Genomic DNA, 20,731 nt, shown 5'->3' with positions numbered 1-20,731 from the left:
ACTGGACCCCACCCAGTTTGGGTTCGTGAAAGGCCGATTTTGTCTCCTGAACATGATTGACTTCTTCGAATCAGTCTCCAGAGCAGTGAACGAGGGTAAGGCAGTCCACACAGCCTATCTGGACCTCGCAAAGGCCTTTGACACCATCCTCCACTCTGGAATCATAGATAAACTTACTAAGGTGGGCATAAATCCCTACGTCACTTGATGGGTTGCAACCTGCCTTACTGACAGAACCCAAACTGTAAAAGTTGCTGACTCCAAATCCAGCTCCAGACAAGTGACAAGTGAAGTACCTCAGGGTTTAGTCCTGGGACCGCTCTTGTTTGGCATCTACTTCTCTGAAGTACAGACCAACATTAAGGGACTCTGGCTAACAAAGTTTGCAGATTACTGCAAACTGGGAGCCATTGTTTAATCCCCAAATGATGTGGATACTCTACCAAGGGCCTTACAGAAACAGATGCTTGATACCAGAGCCATGGGCTCAAGCTCAATGCCAAGAAATGTATAGTTATCCCCTTTGGGAAAAAACATGTACCCATGAATTACCACATAGGTGGCAGTACACTAAACACCAAAAGTGTGATGAGAGACTTAGGGACACAGGTGGATAGTGGTCTCACCTTCGATAACCACATCTCCACAACAGTCAGGAAATCCTTCTATTTGGCACACCTCATCACTAAGGGCTTTTCATCCAGAAAAAAGGAGGTCATTGTCCCACTGTACTCATCCCTCATTAGACCCACTATAGAGTACAATGCCCTGTTTGGCATGTACCTCACAAGACATCTGCAACAGTTGGAAAGGCCGCAGAAATACCTCACTAAAAGAATCACATGCCTAAAGCAGATGCCCTATGCTGACTGTCTAAAAAAATTCCAGCTGTACTCTGTGGCATATCATCTACTCAGAGGCAATCTCTGCTTAACATACAAGGCCATGTCAAACCCTGAGCTGTTGGACATGCTCCACTTAAAGAAATCCCATTCCCTCAGAGCCACATGCTCCAGGGATCTAAACCTTGTTATCACAATGAACAAAACATGCTGGAGGGATAGGTTCCTGACTCAGAGACCCCATACTCTGGAATAGACTGCTCATACATGTCAAGCAGAGTGCCTCCTTGGCCCTCTTCAAAAGGAACCTTGACGATTGGATGGGAGAAAGGAAATTCACCCCGAGGATCACATCAGTCACCCTGCTAGACAGGGGGTCCAGAGAAGTAAATATTGTGGGAAGAAATACCCAGAGAATTGTTTGGCTAGGCTTGTATATGCCCTAGGGCCGATAGCCTAGTACCAACCTATGTACATACAACACTGAAATTTAAGAAATATTATCATTTTGTGATCACAGGTGTGTCACCCCACCACTGGACCAATAATCAAGGAGCCTCAATCCTCACTACTGGCACCAGTCAAGGATGTACATTGGGAGGATGACAAGGTACACACAGAGTATTTACAGATACAGCTCTCAGCATCAAGTGCAATTTCCGTTAAGGGCACACAGAGAACACAGTCATTCTGGGGCTGTTTTCTCCCTCTTTCTCCAGATCCTCAACAACACTACCCACTGGCACAGCTATAGAGTTGAGATGTCAGTTGAGTGGCCAAGCCAAGACCTCCAGCTCCCTCTCTGTCCAACCAGTGCTTCGTGTCCCTGTCCAAGTAGCTGACACACACAGTCTTTGAGGTTTGATTTATACACACACACACACACACACACACACACACACACACACACACACACACACACACACACACACACCTGGGAAAGGCTGGCACAGGTTTACTTGCTATGCCCCCTTTTGCCCAGACCATAAGGTAGTTGATTAATTCACCAGCCAGCTCCTTATCAGCTAGTTTAAGGCCCTTAACAAAGGGTGTCCAATCTTACTGTGTAATATTAATATTAATACAAATGGTAGTTAGACCAAGAGCAAGGCTGTTAGGAGTGGCCCATACAGTGTCAACAAATAAATATGCAAGTACTCTCAAAATTTATCTATGTCTCACAAAGATTAGCTACAGTGAAAGGTTTAAATATATTTAATAATAAATAATAAAATAACAAGAAAATAATTGGTATATAATCACAGTGACATCAGAGTTCAAAATCACAGGAAATATTTAAAACAACATTGCAGAACATTTTCAGATAAATAATGAAAAATATCTAAACTAATATTTGCTATATCCCTGACTATATCTAAGATAATTACTGTACCCTAATTAACTTACTTAGCAGCAAGGCAGATATGGTGAATGGGTCTTCTTGTTGTTGTGAAGTCCAAGATAGAATACAGAATGCTCTGTTCTCTTTAAGAGACTTTTTAAATTAATATCTCAAATATTACTGCTGGGATAGCTTGCAGAATGACACAATTTCTTGTCATCTGACTCTATCCCAGATGAAACCCCCACTGCTGGAAGTTAGCAATATTTAGCATCTACCTGTAAAAATACATAGATCTCAGATTTATGGCAGATGCTGAAACTCATAAAACAATTACATCCCTTCCCATTTCAAGACTAGTAATTATTTCACTCTGAAAGCAATGCAGAAAGCTCCCCAGTATAGACATTCTGTCTCTAGGTGCCATAAAGTAATTTAATTTCAACTATTTTTCTGAAGTTAACCTCCCATATTCCAGTTTCCACTGTTAAACTATATACATTTAAACAGGTACAATAGTGTATGTACATTTCTGTTCTCTTCCAGCAGGGCACAGTGTGGATACATCTTTAAGAGCAATACTTTACAAAATACCTTTTTAATACAGATGTCTGTACAGACCAGTTTGATATGCACATGGCATACAGTTCTAATATATTTGTAACACAAGCATCTTTTATAGAGCATATTGATATTCACAAATGCCATATAATTATTTACAAAATTCCAGATAGCTGTGCTGGCAGTATCCCCATTTATCACCCCCCCCCCAGAAGACTCAAGCTAGCTTTTCAAGTGACCCTTGATAAACATTGCTTTAGAGGAATGAGCCTATCTGGGAATACATTACCTCATTCCATTACTTGAGAGCCCATCTGCGTTGGCATTGCTGACCCCACTGCAATGCTGCACTTTCGTGTCATATGCCTGCAACCATAGGCTCCACCTTAGTAGCTTGGCAATTTGTTGGCTGGCTCAATGTAGTCATGTTAAGGGTTGTGGTCTGCAACTACAGTGAATTTCCTTCCATAAAGATAAGGCTGACGTTTCTGCAGTGCCCACACTATGGCTAGACATTCCTTTTCTGCAGCTGCATTGCATTCCTCCTGGGTTTTTGCCTATGGCTGAGAAATAGCACTGGGTGCTCTTCTCCTTCTGATGAAACTTGGCTGAGTATAGCCCCCATCCCATGGTTTGAAGCATCCACCTGCACAAAGAATGATTTGATGGAGTCTGGACTAGCTAAGACAGGGGGTCCTCCCAAAGCTCCTTTAAGCTTCTGGAATGCTGGCTCACATGCTGAGGTCTGCACTGCATTCTCTGGCTTGTTTTTTCCTTGTCAGGTATGTGAGGGGAGCAGCTGTGGTACTATAATTGGGCACAAACTTTCTGTGGTACCCTTCTTATCCCTAAGTATGCCCTCACCTGCTTTTTGGTAACAGGGCCAGGCCATGCCTGACTTGCTTCCACTTTGGCAGGTTCTGGTCTGATCTTACACGCCCCACTTAGGAGACCTGTGCCATACCCACCTGACACTTACTTGGCTTAATGGTCAACCCAGCCCTCTGTAGTCTGCCAAGCACCACTGTGATATGCTGAAGCTGGTCTTGCTAGGCATGGTTGTAGATGGCAATATCATCCAGGTAAGCAAGGATGAAATCTACTGCTCCTGCTAGGATATGATCTACCAGCCTCTGGAAAGTCACTGGGGCATTTTTCATCCCAAAGGGCATCTTCGTGAACTCATACAAACTGAAAGGAGTCACAAAGGCTGACCTCTCTCTAGCACTGGGAGTCAAGGGCACTTGCCAGTAACCCTTGGTAAGATTGATAGTGGTAAGATACTTAGCCCCACCCAGCTGCTATATGGCTTCATCTGTCCTAGGCATAGGGTAAACATCTGACTCTGTGTGACTATTTAATTTCCTGTAGTCCACACAGAATCTAGTGCTGCCATTCTTTTTTGGTACCCGCTCCACTAGGGAGGCCCAGGGACTGCTGGGCTCCGGAATTACAGACTCTGACTTTCTCAGGCACCCTATAAGGGTCTGCTTAATAGGCCTTTATGGTTCTGTATCCACATGGTGCTGCACCATTTGGGTGCACCCTGGTTTCCCATTGAACATGCTCTCAAACTCCTGTAACACTGCTCGGATTTCTCAAACCTGAGTAGGGGATAGCTGCTGGGACATTGCTACCTCTTCCACTGAGGTGTCACTCTGAGCCTCACTGTGGAGATCAGTGATCAAATACCCCTCAGACTCCTCCTGCCATCCACTGCAAATACTCAGCACAAGGGCCTCTTTATCATGGTATGGTTTCATCATGTTTACATGGTACAGTTTGTGCCCCTGCCTCCTCCCTAGCTGTTCTACCATGTAGTTAACATCACTGACCTTTCTTACCACTTTGAAGGGTCTCTCCCATCTGCCTGCAGCTTGTTGTGTGTGACAGGAATGAGAACCATAACCTGCTGCCCCTACAGCATACTCCCTAGCTCAAGCATTCTTGTCATACCAGACCTTTTCTGCCATTGGGCTTCTGCCAGGTTCTCCTTTGCCAAGCCCATGCATTCCGGAGCCATGTGCTGAAGTTTAGGATATATGTCACAACAGACTCCTTGTGGGAGTCACACTCACCCACCCACTCTTTGTGAATCGGATCTAGCGGTCCCCTCACCCTATGCCCATACAGCAACTCAAAGGGCAAAAAACCTGTGGATTCCTGGGGCACCTCCCTTTAAGCAAACAAAAGTTGGTGCAAATATTTGTCCCACTCCCTCTTAAACTGGTCTGCAAATGCCTGTATTTTAGTGTAGAGTTTAACCTCTCCACCAGAACATTAGTCTGGGGGTGATAGGGGTAGTCTTTAAGTGCCTCACCCCACAGCGCTCCCACAGACAAGCCAGCAGGTCTAACATGACATTGGCACTTCTGTCAGTCAGTATTTCTTCTATATCTACCCTGCTGAAAATCTCTAGCAAAGCATTTGCCACCTTTTATGCCTCAGCAGAGGACAGGACCCCCTCCTCAGGGTATCTAGTAGCATAATCTATTACCACTAGGATATACATCTTTCCTGTGGAACTTGGGCTCTTGACCCCACAATATCCATAGCTACCCTCTGAAATGGCTCCTCAATCCCAGGCAAAGGGATCAAAGGAGCTTTAACTTTGTCTCCTTCCTTGCCTACCTTTTGGCATTACTCACAGGTTTTGCAGTACCCCGTTACATCTCTGGAAATCCCAGGCCAATAAACGTTCTGCATAATATGCCTCTTTGTACGCTTTATACCCATGTGACCTACAAAGGGAATATCATGGGCTATGGCTAGAAGTGACGGATAGTAGGCTCTGGGCACTACCAAGCACTGTATTCTTTCATGCTCTAACCCTCCCTCAGGGGTCCAATGTCCATACAATATCCCTTTGTCCCATTATACAGAATCCCCCTTCCCTTGAGAATCAACCTCCCTCAGTCCTTGTAATGTAGGGTCTGAGAGCTGAGCCTGTCTCAATTCTTTCTTTGCAACCCATTCCAGTTACCCTTCCATAGGAAGTCTGGTATCCTCTGACAGTGGCGCCTCACTGTCAGCCTGAATACTACTACTCTGACCTTGCATTCACTCTGTCCAATGGAACATCAGTACCCACTAGCAGCTGTGGCTCATCTTCAGTGTCACTGCTACAGTGTATCTCTCTCTCTGAAGTAACCACCTCACCAGTCCTGGCTTCAAGTGTGTGGTCTGTCTGGGTCCCCCCAGGCTCCCAGACCCACATGCTAATCTCCAAATCCGACTGCATGTAACTGCATGCACACAAAGTACTGCATTATATCATTTCCTATGAGGAAATCTGCAGGGCTATCCTCAAACACACCTACTTGCTTGCTTCCTTTTCCACCCTCCCAGTCAAGGTCAACCCTAGCCAAAGGAATGGAGTCTGTCCTAGAGCTCTGATTGGAGTAGACTGCTGAAGCAAGTAGTGCTCCTCTTTAACCATTGCAGGCTTCACAATGGTTAGGTCAGAGGCTGTCTTTCTCTTAGCAGTGGCCTGTTTTCCATCTACTAAGATAGGATATGATCTTTTGTGGAAGTTTGGTACCCTTTTTTTTTCAGACAACTTACTGCTGGCATTCTGTCATTCCCACTCACTGGCTCCCCTACCTTTTGTTCCCCACCTTGCCTCCATGGACATCTATATGCTACATGGCCCCACTGGTTACATTTAAAACATTTAACCCTTGATCCTGGCTGTGTACCTGAACTAGTGGCTTCCCCGTTACTGGTGGCCTTTGTTGGGGCAATTTAGAATGCCCACCATAGGGTCCATTAGACCCATGTGCAGCACTGGGTATCTCTTTCTTGTGCAGTGATGCCCTGCTTGCTATATATAGGTCTCCCTTTTTCCGCACCTCATCTGTGGTCCTGCACTCCTTATCTGCCAACCAGATTCTCATGTCCTCAGACAAATTGCTAAGGGCTTGTTCCCTGACTAAACAGTCTGGTAGCCCTTCAAGATGGTGACCTGACACCTACTCACCCACCTATGAAAATAAGTGCTTTAACTCATCAATACACACTCTCATCTGCCTTGAGTCTATAATAAGAAAATACTCAGTATATAATCACAGTGACATCAGAGTTCAAAATCACAGGAAATATTTAAAATAAAATTGCAGGACAGTCTCAAATAAATAAAGAGAAACATCTAAACTATGGTTCACTATATTCCTGACTGGATCTAAGAGAATTACTATACCTTAATTAACTTACTTAAGAGCAAGGCAGATGTGATGAATGGATCTTCTAGTTGTTGTGACATCAAAGACAGAATACAGAATGCTGTGTCTCACTAAAAGACCTCTCAAATTAATATCACAAATATTACTGCTGGGATAGCTTGCAGAATGACATAATTTCTTGTCATCTGACTCTATCTCAGATGAAAACCCCACTGCCGGAAGCTACCTGTGAAAATACATAGACCTCAGATCTTTGGCAGATGATGGAAGTCATAAAACAATCGCATTCCTTCACATTTCAAAACTAGTAATTATTTCACCTTAAAAACAATACAGAGAACTCCCTAATATAGATATTATGTCACTAGCTGCCATAAAGTAATTTAATTTCAGCTATTTTTCTTAAGTTAACCTTCTGTATTCCAGTTTCCACTATTAAAATATGTACATTTAAACAGTTATAATAGTGTATGTACATTTCTGTTCTCTTCCAGCAGGTCACACTGTGGATACTTCTTTAAGCTCACTACTTTACAAAATGCCTTTTTTAACACACATGCCTGTTATAGAGCAGTTTGATATACCCATAGCACACACTTCTAATACATTTGTAACACAAGCATCTTATATAGATCATGTTGATATTCACAAATAACATATAATTATTTACAAAATTCCAGATAGCTGTGCTTGGCAGTATCTCCCTTTATCACAAGTGATATTACAGTTTTGTATATTGTTAAGCATATCAGGTGTGGGGGGAGACAGAGGCCTCTCTAATCAGTACTAGGTAGTTAAGTTTTATGAATGTCTCTAAGTTTGTATGTTTTTATGTATTTTATGTGTATAGTATATATATATATATATATATATATATATATATATATATATATATATATATATATATATATATATAATGATTGTGTGTGTGTCTTTGTGCCTACATATATCGTTGCCATTCAGGTGTGTCACTGGTTAAGTCACTTTTGTTCATGCTACAATGCATCAAAAAAGATACAATGAGAACAGAGTTCATTTAGCTCATTAAATTGGGTCTTATTATGGAGGAGGATAATACTTGTCCACCTGCAGGACCCATGTTAGTACATAGTCAGGAGAGTCATTACATTGGATTCATTGATTCATCGAATGGGGCTTGATGTATTACAGTATGACAAACTGTGACTCAACAAAAAGAGCAGTGTTTTGTGTGTGTGTGTGTGTGTGTGTGTGTGTGTGTGTGTGTGTGTGTGTGTGTGTAATTATATAGTTATATATATGTGTGTGTGTGCGTGTGTGTGTTTATGCATTTATACATATATATGTATATATACATCTATAGGAAATATATAATGTTTACGTATCTATATATGCACACAAATTTAGTTATGTATGTGTATAACTGTAGTGACATCCAAGTAAGTCATCAGTAGAGACAAAACTCTTTCAGTGAGCAACATGGCAGCAAAAATAAAAATCAGACTGTTTTTTCCTAAACAAACTTTATCAGTGCATGAATCTAAGAGTAGTGATAAATGCCATCTTAAATAGGCAAGTCTCATGATCAGTCAAGTCCCCATTGATATAAATACTCTGCAGGACAATTGTATTCAGTAACCTTCTTCTGCATGGGTTAATCAGCTGCCTGATTATGTGACTTATGTTTTAAGTCTATTGTTTGTTTATTTGAGCAAGTGTATTTCCTTCTGGGTATGTTTTTACCCATTTTGTGATTATTCAATTATAATTTAGATTCAACAGTATATATTACTTGGATTCCTGGTATACATTGTGCACTGTTGTCCGTGGGTTTTGCTATAGAAACTATAAGGGGTCTGCTTCTTTTTTGTAATACTTCATGTTTATTTACCTTTGCTACTTACAACAGTGACTGGGTCTTCTAAAGAACTTCCCTATCTGTCTGCAACACTTCCTTGAGCCATCAAAGGGAATAGCTTTGGAGGCACCTGATAAAATGTGATCATTGCATTTTCTAGTCAAATAATTATCACCGCCATTTCAGGTAGCAGATTTAGGGAAGACTTGGCAAAGATGGAGAAATCTATCATCACAGGTGTCTGGGGTAGTGACTTCTTGACAATCATATGGCTTCTTTGCAGCAATTTCACATGATGAGAATACAAAGAGTCTTTTAATAAATGCCATTGCCCTTTAACAATGAATACAGTGAATAATCTAGCAACAGAAATGAAAGTGCAGTTTTATGTCTGCGTTTCTGTTAATGGTTGCATTCTGCCTGTTTTGTGTATCTTTGTATATCTTTGTCAGACAGTAATGCTGCAATATGGACAACTTGCAGTTTGATCATGTGATATCAGTCTCACATTGATCTCTCTCTCTCTCTATATATATATATATATATATATATATATATATATATATATATACACACACATAGATGTATAGATATAGATAGATAATATGGGTGTACTAAAGTTGATGTAAAGACCCAAAGGTTGATGTTTAAAAGCCGACCACAAAAAGTCGACTTTGCAAATGTTAACATGCAGCTACACATGCACCAAGCAGCAGTCTTGGCACATGCAAAACTTAAGGAAATAAAATAAAACATTGTTTTTTGCTTGGGGGGTAAGGCCTTGTGCACCCCCACATCCTCTGCTAATTATATATACTAACTTCAAATCACACAATCTCTGAGAAAAGGCATATTTCTGTACCCCAGGAAATATGCAAAATCACACACCTGTTGAGTACCTATGTAGTCAACTATATTTTGCTGGCTAAACAGATGTCAACCAGTGATATATTTGATGTATTTAAATTAAATCGTGTGTGTTTGTGTGTGTATATGTATATTAAATCCTCACTAGGTTGACACACACAATGTCATTGGCAAGCAAGTTGACTGCAAAAGGTTGATATATGCAAAACACTGACAGTTGTGCTAGCTCGACAATCCCTGGTTGAGGGGAATTTTGCCTTTCTCCAGGGATTGTTCGATTTCAGAGTTAGTATGTGTAATTAGCAAGGGATGTGATGAGTGCATGTCCCCCATGTGGGGAGATTCAGGGGGCCCTCTGCAAAAAATTATGTTATTTTGTTTTTTTGTTGGTTTTATGAGGTGATTTTACTCATGCATGTGTAGTTCAGTGTCAGTGTTTCCGATATCAACTTTTTGGTGTTGACTATTTTCCTGTCGACATTGTGATGTGTTGACCTAGTGACATAGACCTATATACATATATGTATGTATGTATCTATCTATATATATATATATATATATATATATATATATATATATATAGATAGATAGATAGATATGGAGCTACTTCAGAAGCTGGAAATATCAAAATTTCAAATGGTGGACACCATAAGATCAAAGTTTTGAAACTTTGAAAACCTAAAATAAAAACAAAAAAAAAATGTTATGTTTTTGCATGGGAGCTAGCCTTCCTGCACCCCCACACTCAATGCTAAATAAATATACCAACTCTGAGATTGCACTGCAGTGAAGAAGGCTATAAATATCCTATTCTGTGCTGTACGGCAAGCTCTATTCAAAATGTTCAAGGTTTCAAAACTTCGATCTAATGGTCTTGGCCTTTTGAAGTTCAAAGTTTTGAAACCTCAAGCTTCTGAATGGGATCCATATATATATATATATATATATATATATATATATATATATATATATTATATACATATATATGAGTGTGTGTGTGTGTGTGTGTATATATATATATATATACGCATATGTATTTCCATTTGTGTTTTATCTGCATATGTTTAAAAGATAACTGTTCAATTAGCTTAAATAATTATGAAGTATTGTCATAAAACACTGTATTGTTTCTCTTTCACTATAGGTTTACAAGGTGGCAGAGCATTTTTTAATGCAGTAAAAGAAGGTGATGCCATTGTATTTGCCAGTGATGATGAACAGGACAGAATACTGTGGGTACAGGCTATGTACAGAGCCACAGGTCAGTCATATAAACCTGTACCCCCAAATCAAGTACAGAAATCCAACACAAGAGGAGGACAAATTGAAGTGCCTGTTTCTCAAGTCTCTGGAAAAGTAAGTCTCGGTGCCTCATTATTTTTATTAACATTAGTCTGGATGTGTAATGTCTGGCATATGTTTCTGACATATTTAAAATATGGGATTTAAAAGCAGATGTGTCCATCATAGATCAGAAGTGCATGACCAAGCCAATCCAGTGGCATAGAAGGATAAAGCCTAGACTGCAGCTCAACTGACCTAATGTCTAGTAATTGCTTGGGCAACTAACCATGCAGCAGGGAAGGGAAGGACATTCCCATTGAAGGGGGGAGGGCACTTCTTCTAAGGGGAGGCATGGTATAAGGAGTGAGGTTGCTTGTGAACATAATCAGTGAGGCTGGTGGAGTGGGGGAAGGGAGTGGGTGGGTCATAACAAAAATTCCACCTAGGTGGAAGTACAGACAAGCTGAGTCCCCAGGATTCTCTTACGATCCACAGCTGGCCCCAACAATAATGGATTAAGTCTGGGGGAGGTTGGAGATTAGCTGGTAAGACCCACTGTGGACATTGGGTACTGGTGGCCAGGCTGGTAAACACAAATGAGCAGTATGGGAGTGGTGTATGTGGGTGTGTGTTTCATTGTGTGCATGTCTATGGGAGAATTAATGAGAGGGTTGCCTGTGCCAACATGATGCAAGGATCATCAAATTTGATTACCATAGCAAAGTGCTGGTTTGCACTACTGGTAACACCATGACATTCAGAGAAATGTAAATTAGCTGATAATTAGGTATTTCCTCTTTGTAGTTAACATGCTTTGAGTTGTATTGCCTATTGTAGCTGAAATTGCTACTTTTGGCTTCAGCAGTTTCAGTGAGTGCAGGGTAAGATTTCCGAATCCTGCCCAGTATTGAGAGAACTGCAGCTTAAATGTATGTGTATAATAGGATTGCAATATGATTTACAGGAGGCCCAAGTACTGTGGACCCTACCACACATCTCCTGTAGTAGACCTGGATTTATGTTTCTGTTCAAACAATTCATGTTGAACAGGGCATTCCTGGTATCTGGATTATAAATACACTGTGCATCCCTTACAATGTAGAGCAGGTACAGGAGTTAGCGGCATGAAGTCTGATAGTGCACAGTAATTTCGTTTATCGCATTGCAATGTTCTCTACAGATGTCTGCTTGGTGTATTTATGTTATCCTGCAGTAGAAGTAATACCACTGATACTCCTCACTATCTGGGAGATGTGTCCCAATTGCTACCATATATGAAGAAAGTCGTTTTGTGTAAATATGCAGTAGTATGAAGAAAGTCGTTTTGTGTAAATATGCAGTAGTAGTACGAAGAAAGTCGTTTTGTGTAAATATGCAGTAGTACGAAGAAAGTCGTTTTGTGTAAATATGCAGTAGTACGAAGAAAGTCGTTTTGTGTAAATATGCAGTAGTACGAAGAAAGTCATTTTGTGTAAATGTGCAGTAGTCTTTGATTCTTTCTGACTTTGTGTATCTGCTGTATAAGTTTTCAAGTCCTCATTTTGCTGCAGTGTCCAGTGTTACCTTACCACTTCCTAGACACTCACGTACTTCTATACTTAGCCTAGTGGTCATCACATTTAAATGTGTGCCTTACTTTATCTGTCTGCTGTCTTCTGGTTCCCAGACACTTTTTTGAATTCCTATTACAAATGTGAGCCCTAAAACTGTAAACTGCAAACACCATGATGACTCCAAAAGACTGATGTCCCTTCTACAGTCCTACACCTCAGCTCGCTATATACCTATATACTAACTCTGAGACTGTTGCCCCTCAAAGAAGGGGCATTACACTGTCCTAGTGCAGCCTTTTATCTAGTCTTCCTTCTCTGCTATTATAACTTGTAGTTAGACAAGTACACGGATTACCATTGCAGTCCTTGGCAGGACTTACTTTGCTTTATCAGAATTCCTTATTAGGATAACTTCTGGCTAGTAGATGCACATATCTGGATAAAGTAGGAATTGAAAATGCGAGCAAAATTAATCCCTTTTGGGGTACACAATCAACTACATTTCTAGTATATTTTCTTTAATAACCAAACTTTGAAACACAACATCTCTGCAAAAGCAACTCATGCTGCATGAACACAATCATACAGAATCTCATTCTTCAGGTACATTAGCTTTTAAGCACTGCAAACTAATACAGCATTATTATGAAATAATGTTTACAGTGGGTATACTCTCCTGTACCTGTCATTTGAGGGTCATGACCCCATACCCACAAACATCATTATGATAACTCCAGGGTTACTATATTTTGGAATAAGAGAGACAAGCAGCAGACAATGACCGGTGACAGACAATGACCAGCAGCAGACAGTGACCAGTGACAGACAGCGTAAAGTCTTCTTCACTGTTTTTCCAGAAAGCCATCCCATTGTGCCATCTACTTGGAATTCACTTATACAGGTCCTGAAGAAAAGTAAGATAATCCACTGAAACATAATCTGTCTTTGGAAAACTGTGATACGAGGCTGTGCAGTATGAGAAATTGATTGTAAGCCACCAATTTCTTTCATACGTCTCATTTATGCTCAGCGTATTTCATTTGTAAATCTCACTTAAATATACCTTTATACCTATATGCATTGCCTATGGCTGTTTTGTAAAGATGAAATGAGTTATACAAAACTGCTTAGTGATATATAATATGTTAATATGATAAAATACTATGAAAATGTTATATTTTCTTGCACATTTTGTTGGGGGAAAATTTTTAAACAGTGGGGGAGAAAACCTGCTAGATAGTAAAACTGTGTGCATGTTTGTGCGTATCAGGTATCTGTTGCATAAAAAATGGGCTATGGAGTAAAAGATGATGTAAACTGATGACTAACTTATACATTCAGTTTTCTGATTATTTTTTTTTAAGTTTCAGTTTATGTGCAAACAATGTATGTATTGTTCTCAGTGCTGGTATAGCTTAACTGTGTACAAGGTCAGCTTAAATGTAAAGAATATTGAAAAGATAGACTTTTGTTGAATGTGTAAGTAATGCTTTGCACAACATTTTTCTTTTTTGTTTATTTTTTTATTTTTTATTTTCTTTGCTGTCATTGGCAGCTGGAAAAGGTAAGTAGCCTATACATTTTAACATTCCAGTGATGTCATTCATCATTTCATCCAATTAAATACAATTTTTTTTTCATTTAAGATGAAAATATTTAACAGTGTAAAGTAAACACTCTGTAATAGATCAGCCAGTGTCACTGCAGGCATAGCAATATAACACTGTTCCTAGTGTTTCTCTATGCAAGCTGGGATTACTGGTTTTCTTTGCATTTTTTCATTTATTTTAATGGAAATTGTTTCATTTCAGTATTTTATTCCATATCTCATCTTTGTAATATAGTTTTATGTTTTACTTTTTTGACTACCAGTGTAGTATTGTTTGTATCTGTCTCAATAAAATATATTTCCTGGTTACAGCATTTGCATGTATTTTGCCGCTTTAGCTTACTTAGCATAATTAGCAGACTCTTTTAAAGTCAAAATATCTTTAAATGTAAGGTTAACTAAATCAATTAAGCAGACATTAATGTGAAATATTAAAAAAATCATACCAGCTGTTCATTATTGTCTTAAATATGAGGTTTAAAATATCCTATTGTGTTAGTAACCTGCCTTCTTGCCACTCCATCCTCCTATCATAACAGCTGTAAGTCTTTTGATTAGCATTTTTCTAGAATACATTTAATTGTATAATTCCATTCTAGAATACATTTAATTGTATAATTCCACTGTGCAGGGAATAAAACTCTAAGCATGTATCTTGATTCTTGCCTTTCTTCATGCTGACTACTTCTTGCTGTTTCATTCTGTCTTTTTCTTTCATGTTGATTGACAGATCAACAGATCACTTAGAGCAAATGCTCATATTTCTTGGTCAGGTTATGTATTGGCATTATTCAGTTGTTCTGTGTCTTCGTACCTGACTAATACCAATAATTGTGTATTTTTCAGCAAATTTACCCGTAGTGAGCATGCAAATAATTCAGTTTTCTTTTCACATACAAAAATGCTACACATTCAGCACAATTATTTTTCATCTTACCTTATAAGTTGCATAAAGCTGAAAACATTAATATGGTCTTGTTACTGTCCTCCTGGGGCTTTGTTCCAAGTTTTTGTTGCAAATTTCATATGTTAGCAGGCCGCTAAATGAATAAACTTAATTTAATATCACCAGTGGTTATGTAAAGTTATTTGTTGTATAATTCTCAGGTGTGTCATCTGCTAAGACATCAGTAGACCTTTGTCTTCAAATTTTGACCTTAATAATTTTGCTTTGAAAACAGTAAGGTCTGATATGGCTTTGACTTTAAGCACCTCACTGAGCTTAACTTAGCATAATTTTCAGTCAAATTATACACATTAAATTGTTGTCAGTCTGTTATTATACAGGTCTAATGCACATAAGCACCACAAAAGGAGCATTACAATTATTCATAAGTGTTAGAACTAGCCTTGACACTCATAACCTTTTACTGAAACATGTTTTGAACAAGAAAACTCTACTTACTCTGAATAATTATCTGCTCAAATACAATAGCTACTGTCATGTCTAACAAAAAAAAAAAGCCACAGTTTTTTTTTTATTAAGAGATGTAATAGTGTTGTGGTAATGTACTTGAAAGTCTTTCAGATGTCTTTATGTCATTCATTTTGACAGTAGTTTCCTAAATGAAGCCTTGTTAAGTCTGTTCTGTATACTGTCATACATTTTATGTAGTATGTGTACCACCTTGGTGAGATCTGTCACATGGATTTGACTTTTGCTTTGACAGTGCAAAATCATATGATATACATCGGTTGCTTCATCTTTTCAAAATGCAGTGCTGTATCTCCATCAGCTCAGATTAAATAATTCCCCTTTCTGCAAATAACAGCTGAAAGTTGGACTTGACATGGATCAATATGATCTCGGGCTATATTTTTAAATATGACTGAATATGTTAGCATCATTCCAGCAAATCAATAGTTAGTGTTTCTTATGATCTTGTCCCCATAATTGTGTTTAATCAATACACTTTTGTCATCCTTTCTTTAGACTTTCTAAATTGGCACTATCTGTTTTATTCAGAAATGTATTTTGACCTGTACTTTTTAGTAATGAACACAAAATGACCTACATTAGAATGTGATGGAACAAAAGAATATGCCACTTTAGACTGACCACACAAGGACATTTTCTGCTCTGAAATCAGGATGGAGGTGACTTGCTAATAAATATCTATCCCTTTTGGGCAACTGTAAGGCTTTTTCTGTCTGTATAGTCTTGGTAGATAATTTATATGGAGCATGGACAAACTGTATTACTAATGAAAGCATTTGCAGTAACCCGTCTTTTGAGAAACCCGCAGGGGTTCAAGGCGTTGAAAGATGCATCTTACTCAATAATGCATTTTCAGCCTTTTGTGGGAATGCCATTTAGTGCATTATAATTTTGTGTACGTGTAATCTACAAAAAAAAGCATTATTCAGTTTGTTGATGTTGCTTGTTGGTTTTACCTTTTTTTATTACACATTTCAATCAAAATTAATTTATATGGCATTATGAAGTGGCTACTGTTTGCAAAGTTCAGCAACTGGGAAATTAAGCAACTTGAAACTATTGATTTCTGACCTAGTTTGCAGTGTTTATACCATTTTCAGTTTTTTTTAACATTTTAAATGTGGCACTTTTGTCTTATTTATTTTATGTTGTATTTTTGTTTAAATCAGAAGGCCAGCGCCTGCATACAATATGCATATTACTGCTTAGTATGTATGTAATGTATCAGATGTTTATAGCAACAGATGTACTGCAGGTAATACTTTGAACATTGTTTCAAAGTGTTGTTGCTTGCTGAAATGAGCAGTGAAGTCGAATAGCATAAACAGTATAAACTGAATGATTACATAACATATTGATAATGAAGCTAATCTTCTTTGAGCGTCACAGACACGCACACAACAACAACAACAAGTCAGATGCTTTAACTGGCAGAGCTCACTAGTGGTCAGCCAGCATACTGGTCAGCTATCTTTGATTCCAACTCACAGCTTTGTTTATTCTCTTTTAAAAGCAGTTTTATTTTAAGAAACAAACTGGCCGGTTATAATCAACAAATATTGACTTTAGTAGAGTTACGGAGTTCTTTTGCTTCACAAAATGTATTTTAATTAATGCACTTTTGCTTTGTCAACTTTCTAAATAATAGTAGTATATATATATATATATATATATATATATATATATATATATATATATATATATATATATATAGAGGACATGTCCCTGACTTTGGAGCATTTGTCCTTAAATAAATGACTTTGTCCATGTTTTAAATAAGAGATTGAGAGAAATGTTAGATGGTTTAATACTATGTTTTCTTCATCCTTACTTTGGTTTTGATGTACAAATGAGTTAATATTGAGACCTATATTATCATTCATGTATTACCCGTTTATCGTGTATCAGTAGCATATTGCTGTTTAGATTGATGCCATTTATATGCCGAACACTAATGCAGACAGTATATTTATTGTTAGGTAGTACATCTGAAACATCAGAACACTTGAATAAATGTGAAAGTATATTAAAACTTGCACAAATAATTAATCATGTTGTGAAGTGACTTCTATCATTTATCAGCAGGGAAGATGATGAAAAATGTTCTAGACTGAAAACTAAAGTAGGACATATTACCATTAAGTTGGGATAGTATGATACATTTTAATTTATTCCAGTTTGTTGGTTTGCTGGCCAGGTAGTCCACCAATAGGTGCAGATGTTCTACTTTTAAGATATGACACAGAAGGAAAAGGAGGCGACATAATTCATGTTATAAACGATGGGCTTATCAATCACAAAATATACGTAAAAAAATATATAAATACATTACAAAGACGTGTCTGGAGCATTTCTCCCCAAGCCTCCGCTGAAAACTAACTCGTTCCACGTCGGACTTTCCTAGTAAACAAATGTCAAATAAAATAAATAAATAAAATAGTCATCTATCTCGTTTACATTATTATGTTATATAGTTAGTTCAAGATGTGAGTGTGCTTAAGCTTCCAGTCTTGTGTAATATGTATAAGCAAGAAAAAATAAATTACTTAAGTTTGATAGTGTATTGGATCTCACTGCCAAATATCATCTGGCTGAAAAGTGCAAGAAAGTAATAAAGGTTCAGTCACATGTGTGTTGCATGTCATTTGACTAAAATGAACAAAGTCAACAGTTATTAGTTATTTGCAGCTTTACTTAGAGGAGAAGTTATTTTCAGACTGGGTTCACTACGAAATTTCGAAATCCCAAATTCTCGAGTTTCAGAATATCAAGTTCAGAATCTCGAGATCTTGGAATCTCAAAATTATCATATCCCCCAAAAACACCACCCAACACACTAAAACATGTGTATGCAGGGGGGCAAGCCCCCCACCCCCGAAACTTAAATATACCAACTCCGAGATCACACTACAGCGAGGACAAGGGAAATCTCCCAGTCAGTGCTGTATGACAATCTCCATTCAGGATTTTGAAGTTTTGAAAGTTCGAACATATGATCTTCGATCATATGAAATTGAAAGTTTTGAGCCTCGAAATTCTGAACAGAACCCTTTCAAACTATATACCTTTAATACCTAAGCAGTACCAAACAGTACAAACCTAGTAAGTAAAATTAATCAAAATGCATTCAAAATAGATAAGGCAGAGCAGGTACATATGCAGTTTTTAACTTAAGTTCTTTACTAATCATTTTCTAACAGCCTGCACTCCTAGTAATGTTTCTGTCAATATGTCTTCGATGCCTGAACATTTTTACAGTTACAAGTGATTTAACATTTTCTAATTACATTTTCTGAGATGGATCAGCACGTTTTCTGATGCAAAGTATTTTTATATTTTGCTCTTAGCATCAAAGGCATTGCTACAGCCTTTGCAGGAATGTACTTTTCTTCTTGGTTTGTAAATGTTGTTTTGGAGATTGCTACGGCTGTGTCTTAAATTTTGATTGCTTCTGTATAATTTCATTCCTTTTCTATGTCACAACATGTAAAATGGTCAAGATTCTAAATGTCATACAGAAATACTAATATTTTACATCTGCATTTTAACAGCAGAGTATATTTTTATTAATCAACGCTGACAGTTATCTCTGTGCATAGTCATAAATATATGATCATAATATTTATTGAGGTTGTCAGCCAGAGAATGAGCTATGCATGTGCTTATTCTGAAAAGAATGGAAGAAAACTAAACATTGTAATGACTACTTAGGCCTGTTTGTAGCACCTAACACCAGGACTGCATCTATGGCAGCAGTTTGGAATCTTCTAGTAACATTTCCAGAAAAATATAAAGTTGTAAACTGAATTTAATGGTTTGCAGTGCAGAGTCAGACATGCGCATTCATGTTCTTGCCACATTTACCGCTTTGCAGGTGCAAACATGACTATGGTATGAGGAAATGTCACTTTTTCAATCAAAGTTGTTTAACTTACTTAAGTATATAGTCAACTCATTGTAAATTTTCTACACATTCATTACATTCCTTTCTCCAGACAGCTGTCATAACCCCCACCTTCTTTGTATAAGTCCTATATGCTGTAAATTTTGCGTACTGTCACTGTAAGATCTGTACAAGCATGTTATGTGAGGCCTATATCAAAACTCTTTTGTGTTTGTTAGTAAACATTTCTTGTAATTATAGCTATGTGGTCAGGTATACAGCGAACTGTTTTGAGCCTTTATAGGTTCATATGTGGTTACTAGGCTAACGACCACAAGGGCCTTTTTAATCCTAGGCATGCATCCCAAATCTCTGACAAGTTCCGATACCCTTGATAAGTATAAGCAGGGGCTTGGAAGATGAACCATTTACAGATTACCTGTTTGCATCAGAGGCATAGGTGCCAAACCAGGGATGAATTTCTGGTTTCCCATTCAGTTGTCCAAGTTGCACTTGAATTGGATTTGGAGGAACTCTGCTTCACATGGATGGGGAGCCTGTTCCATAGACTGGATAGTCTCTGGGATACATACCTATCTCTCCAGCAGGTCCTATTTATATCACAGGCAAGGTTTACATCTTTAGAATGGATAATTCTGGTACTGTGGATATGCAGGAGGTACATCAGAATATGGGGCTCACTGTAGAAGTCAGGTGGAACAGTTTATCTTTACTGGTATAGAATTTTTTTGTGATGGCATGGTTCTTGTGACAGGAAATATCTGTCTTATTTAGAAAATATGTATTTTATTCTTGTCTAATGACAATGATGTGCAGTCACACATTTGACATATACCGTATTATTTACCCAGAAGTTGAGGCATTCTCATCTTGATTAACTCAAATATAGTGGAAGTCTATAAACCGTGAAACTAAGAAGATAATGTAAGACTGCAACTGATGCCTCTGGTCTTAAAAAATTCAGGCGATAGTCAGATATGCAAAACATGTAGGTCATGATTCCAGCCATAATGACATAATATGTAGCTTTATGTTGAAACTTGGTGGAGAATCTGGATTTTGTCATTTCAGGGATTGTTTGTGATGGCAAATGCATACCGATCTATGATTCTACATATCTGTATTACTCTCTCTATCCATCCATCCATCCACTCTCTTTATCCATCCATCCATCAATTTATAGATTGCCTGTGTGTGTGTGTGTGTGTGTGTGTGTGTGTGTGTGTGTGTGTGTGTGTGTGTGTGTGTGAAAGATTTTTTTTTTTTATATCAGATGCAGTGAAGATGCAATTTTTACTTTCTCCAAAATGAAG

General features: G+C 38.2%; 1 protein-coding gene across 1 annotated transcript in view; it reads left to right on the top strand.

The window, feature by feature from the left end:
- The window catches only part of CADPS2 (calcium dependent secretion activator 2), a 5,163,308-nt gene that overhangs the window by 2,857,440 nt on the left and 2,285,137 nt on the right, over positions 1–20,731 (top strand). The window contains exon 11 of the mRNA XM_044088753.1: positions 10,775–10,986. Within this exon, the coding sequence (XP_043944688.1) occupies positions 10,775–10,986 (212 nt within the window). The remainder of the gene's footprint in view (positions 1–10,774; positions 10,987–20,731) is intronic.

The sequence above is a fragment of the Protopterus annectens genome, chromosome 11.part0 (assembly GCF_019279795.1).
Source record: "Protopterus annectens isolate FY-2018-M chromosome 11.part0, PAN1.0, whole genome shotgun sequence".
Taxonomy (NCBI): Eukaryota; Metazoa; Chordata; order Ceratodontiformes; family Protopteridae; genus Protopterus; species Protopterus annectens.
This window is presented reverse-complemented; position numbering and strand designations above follow the sequence as displayed.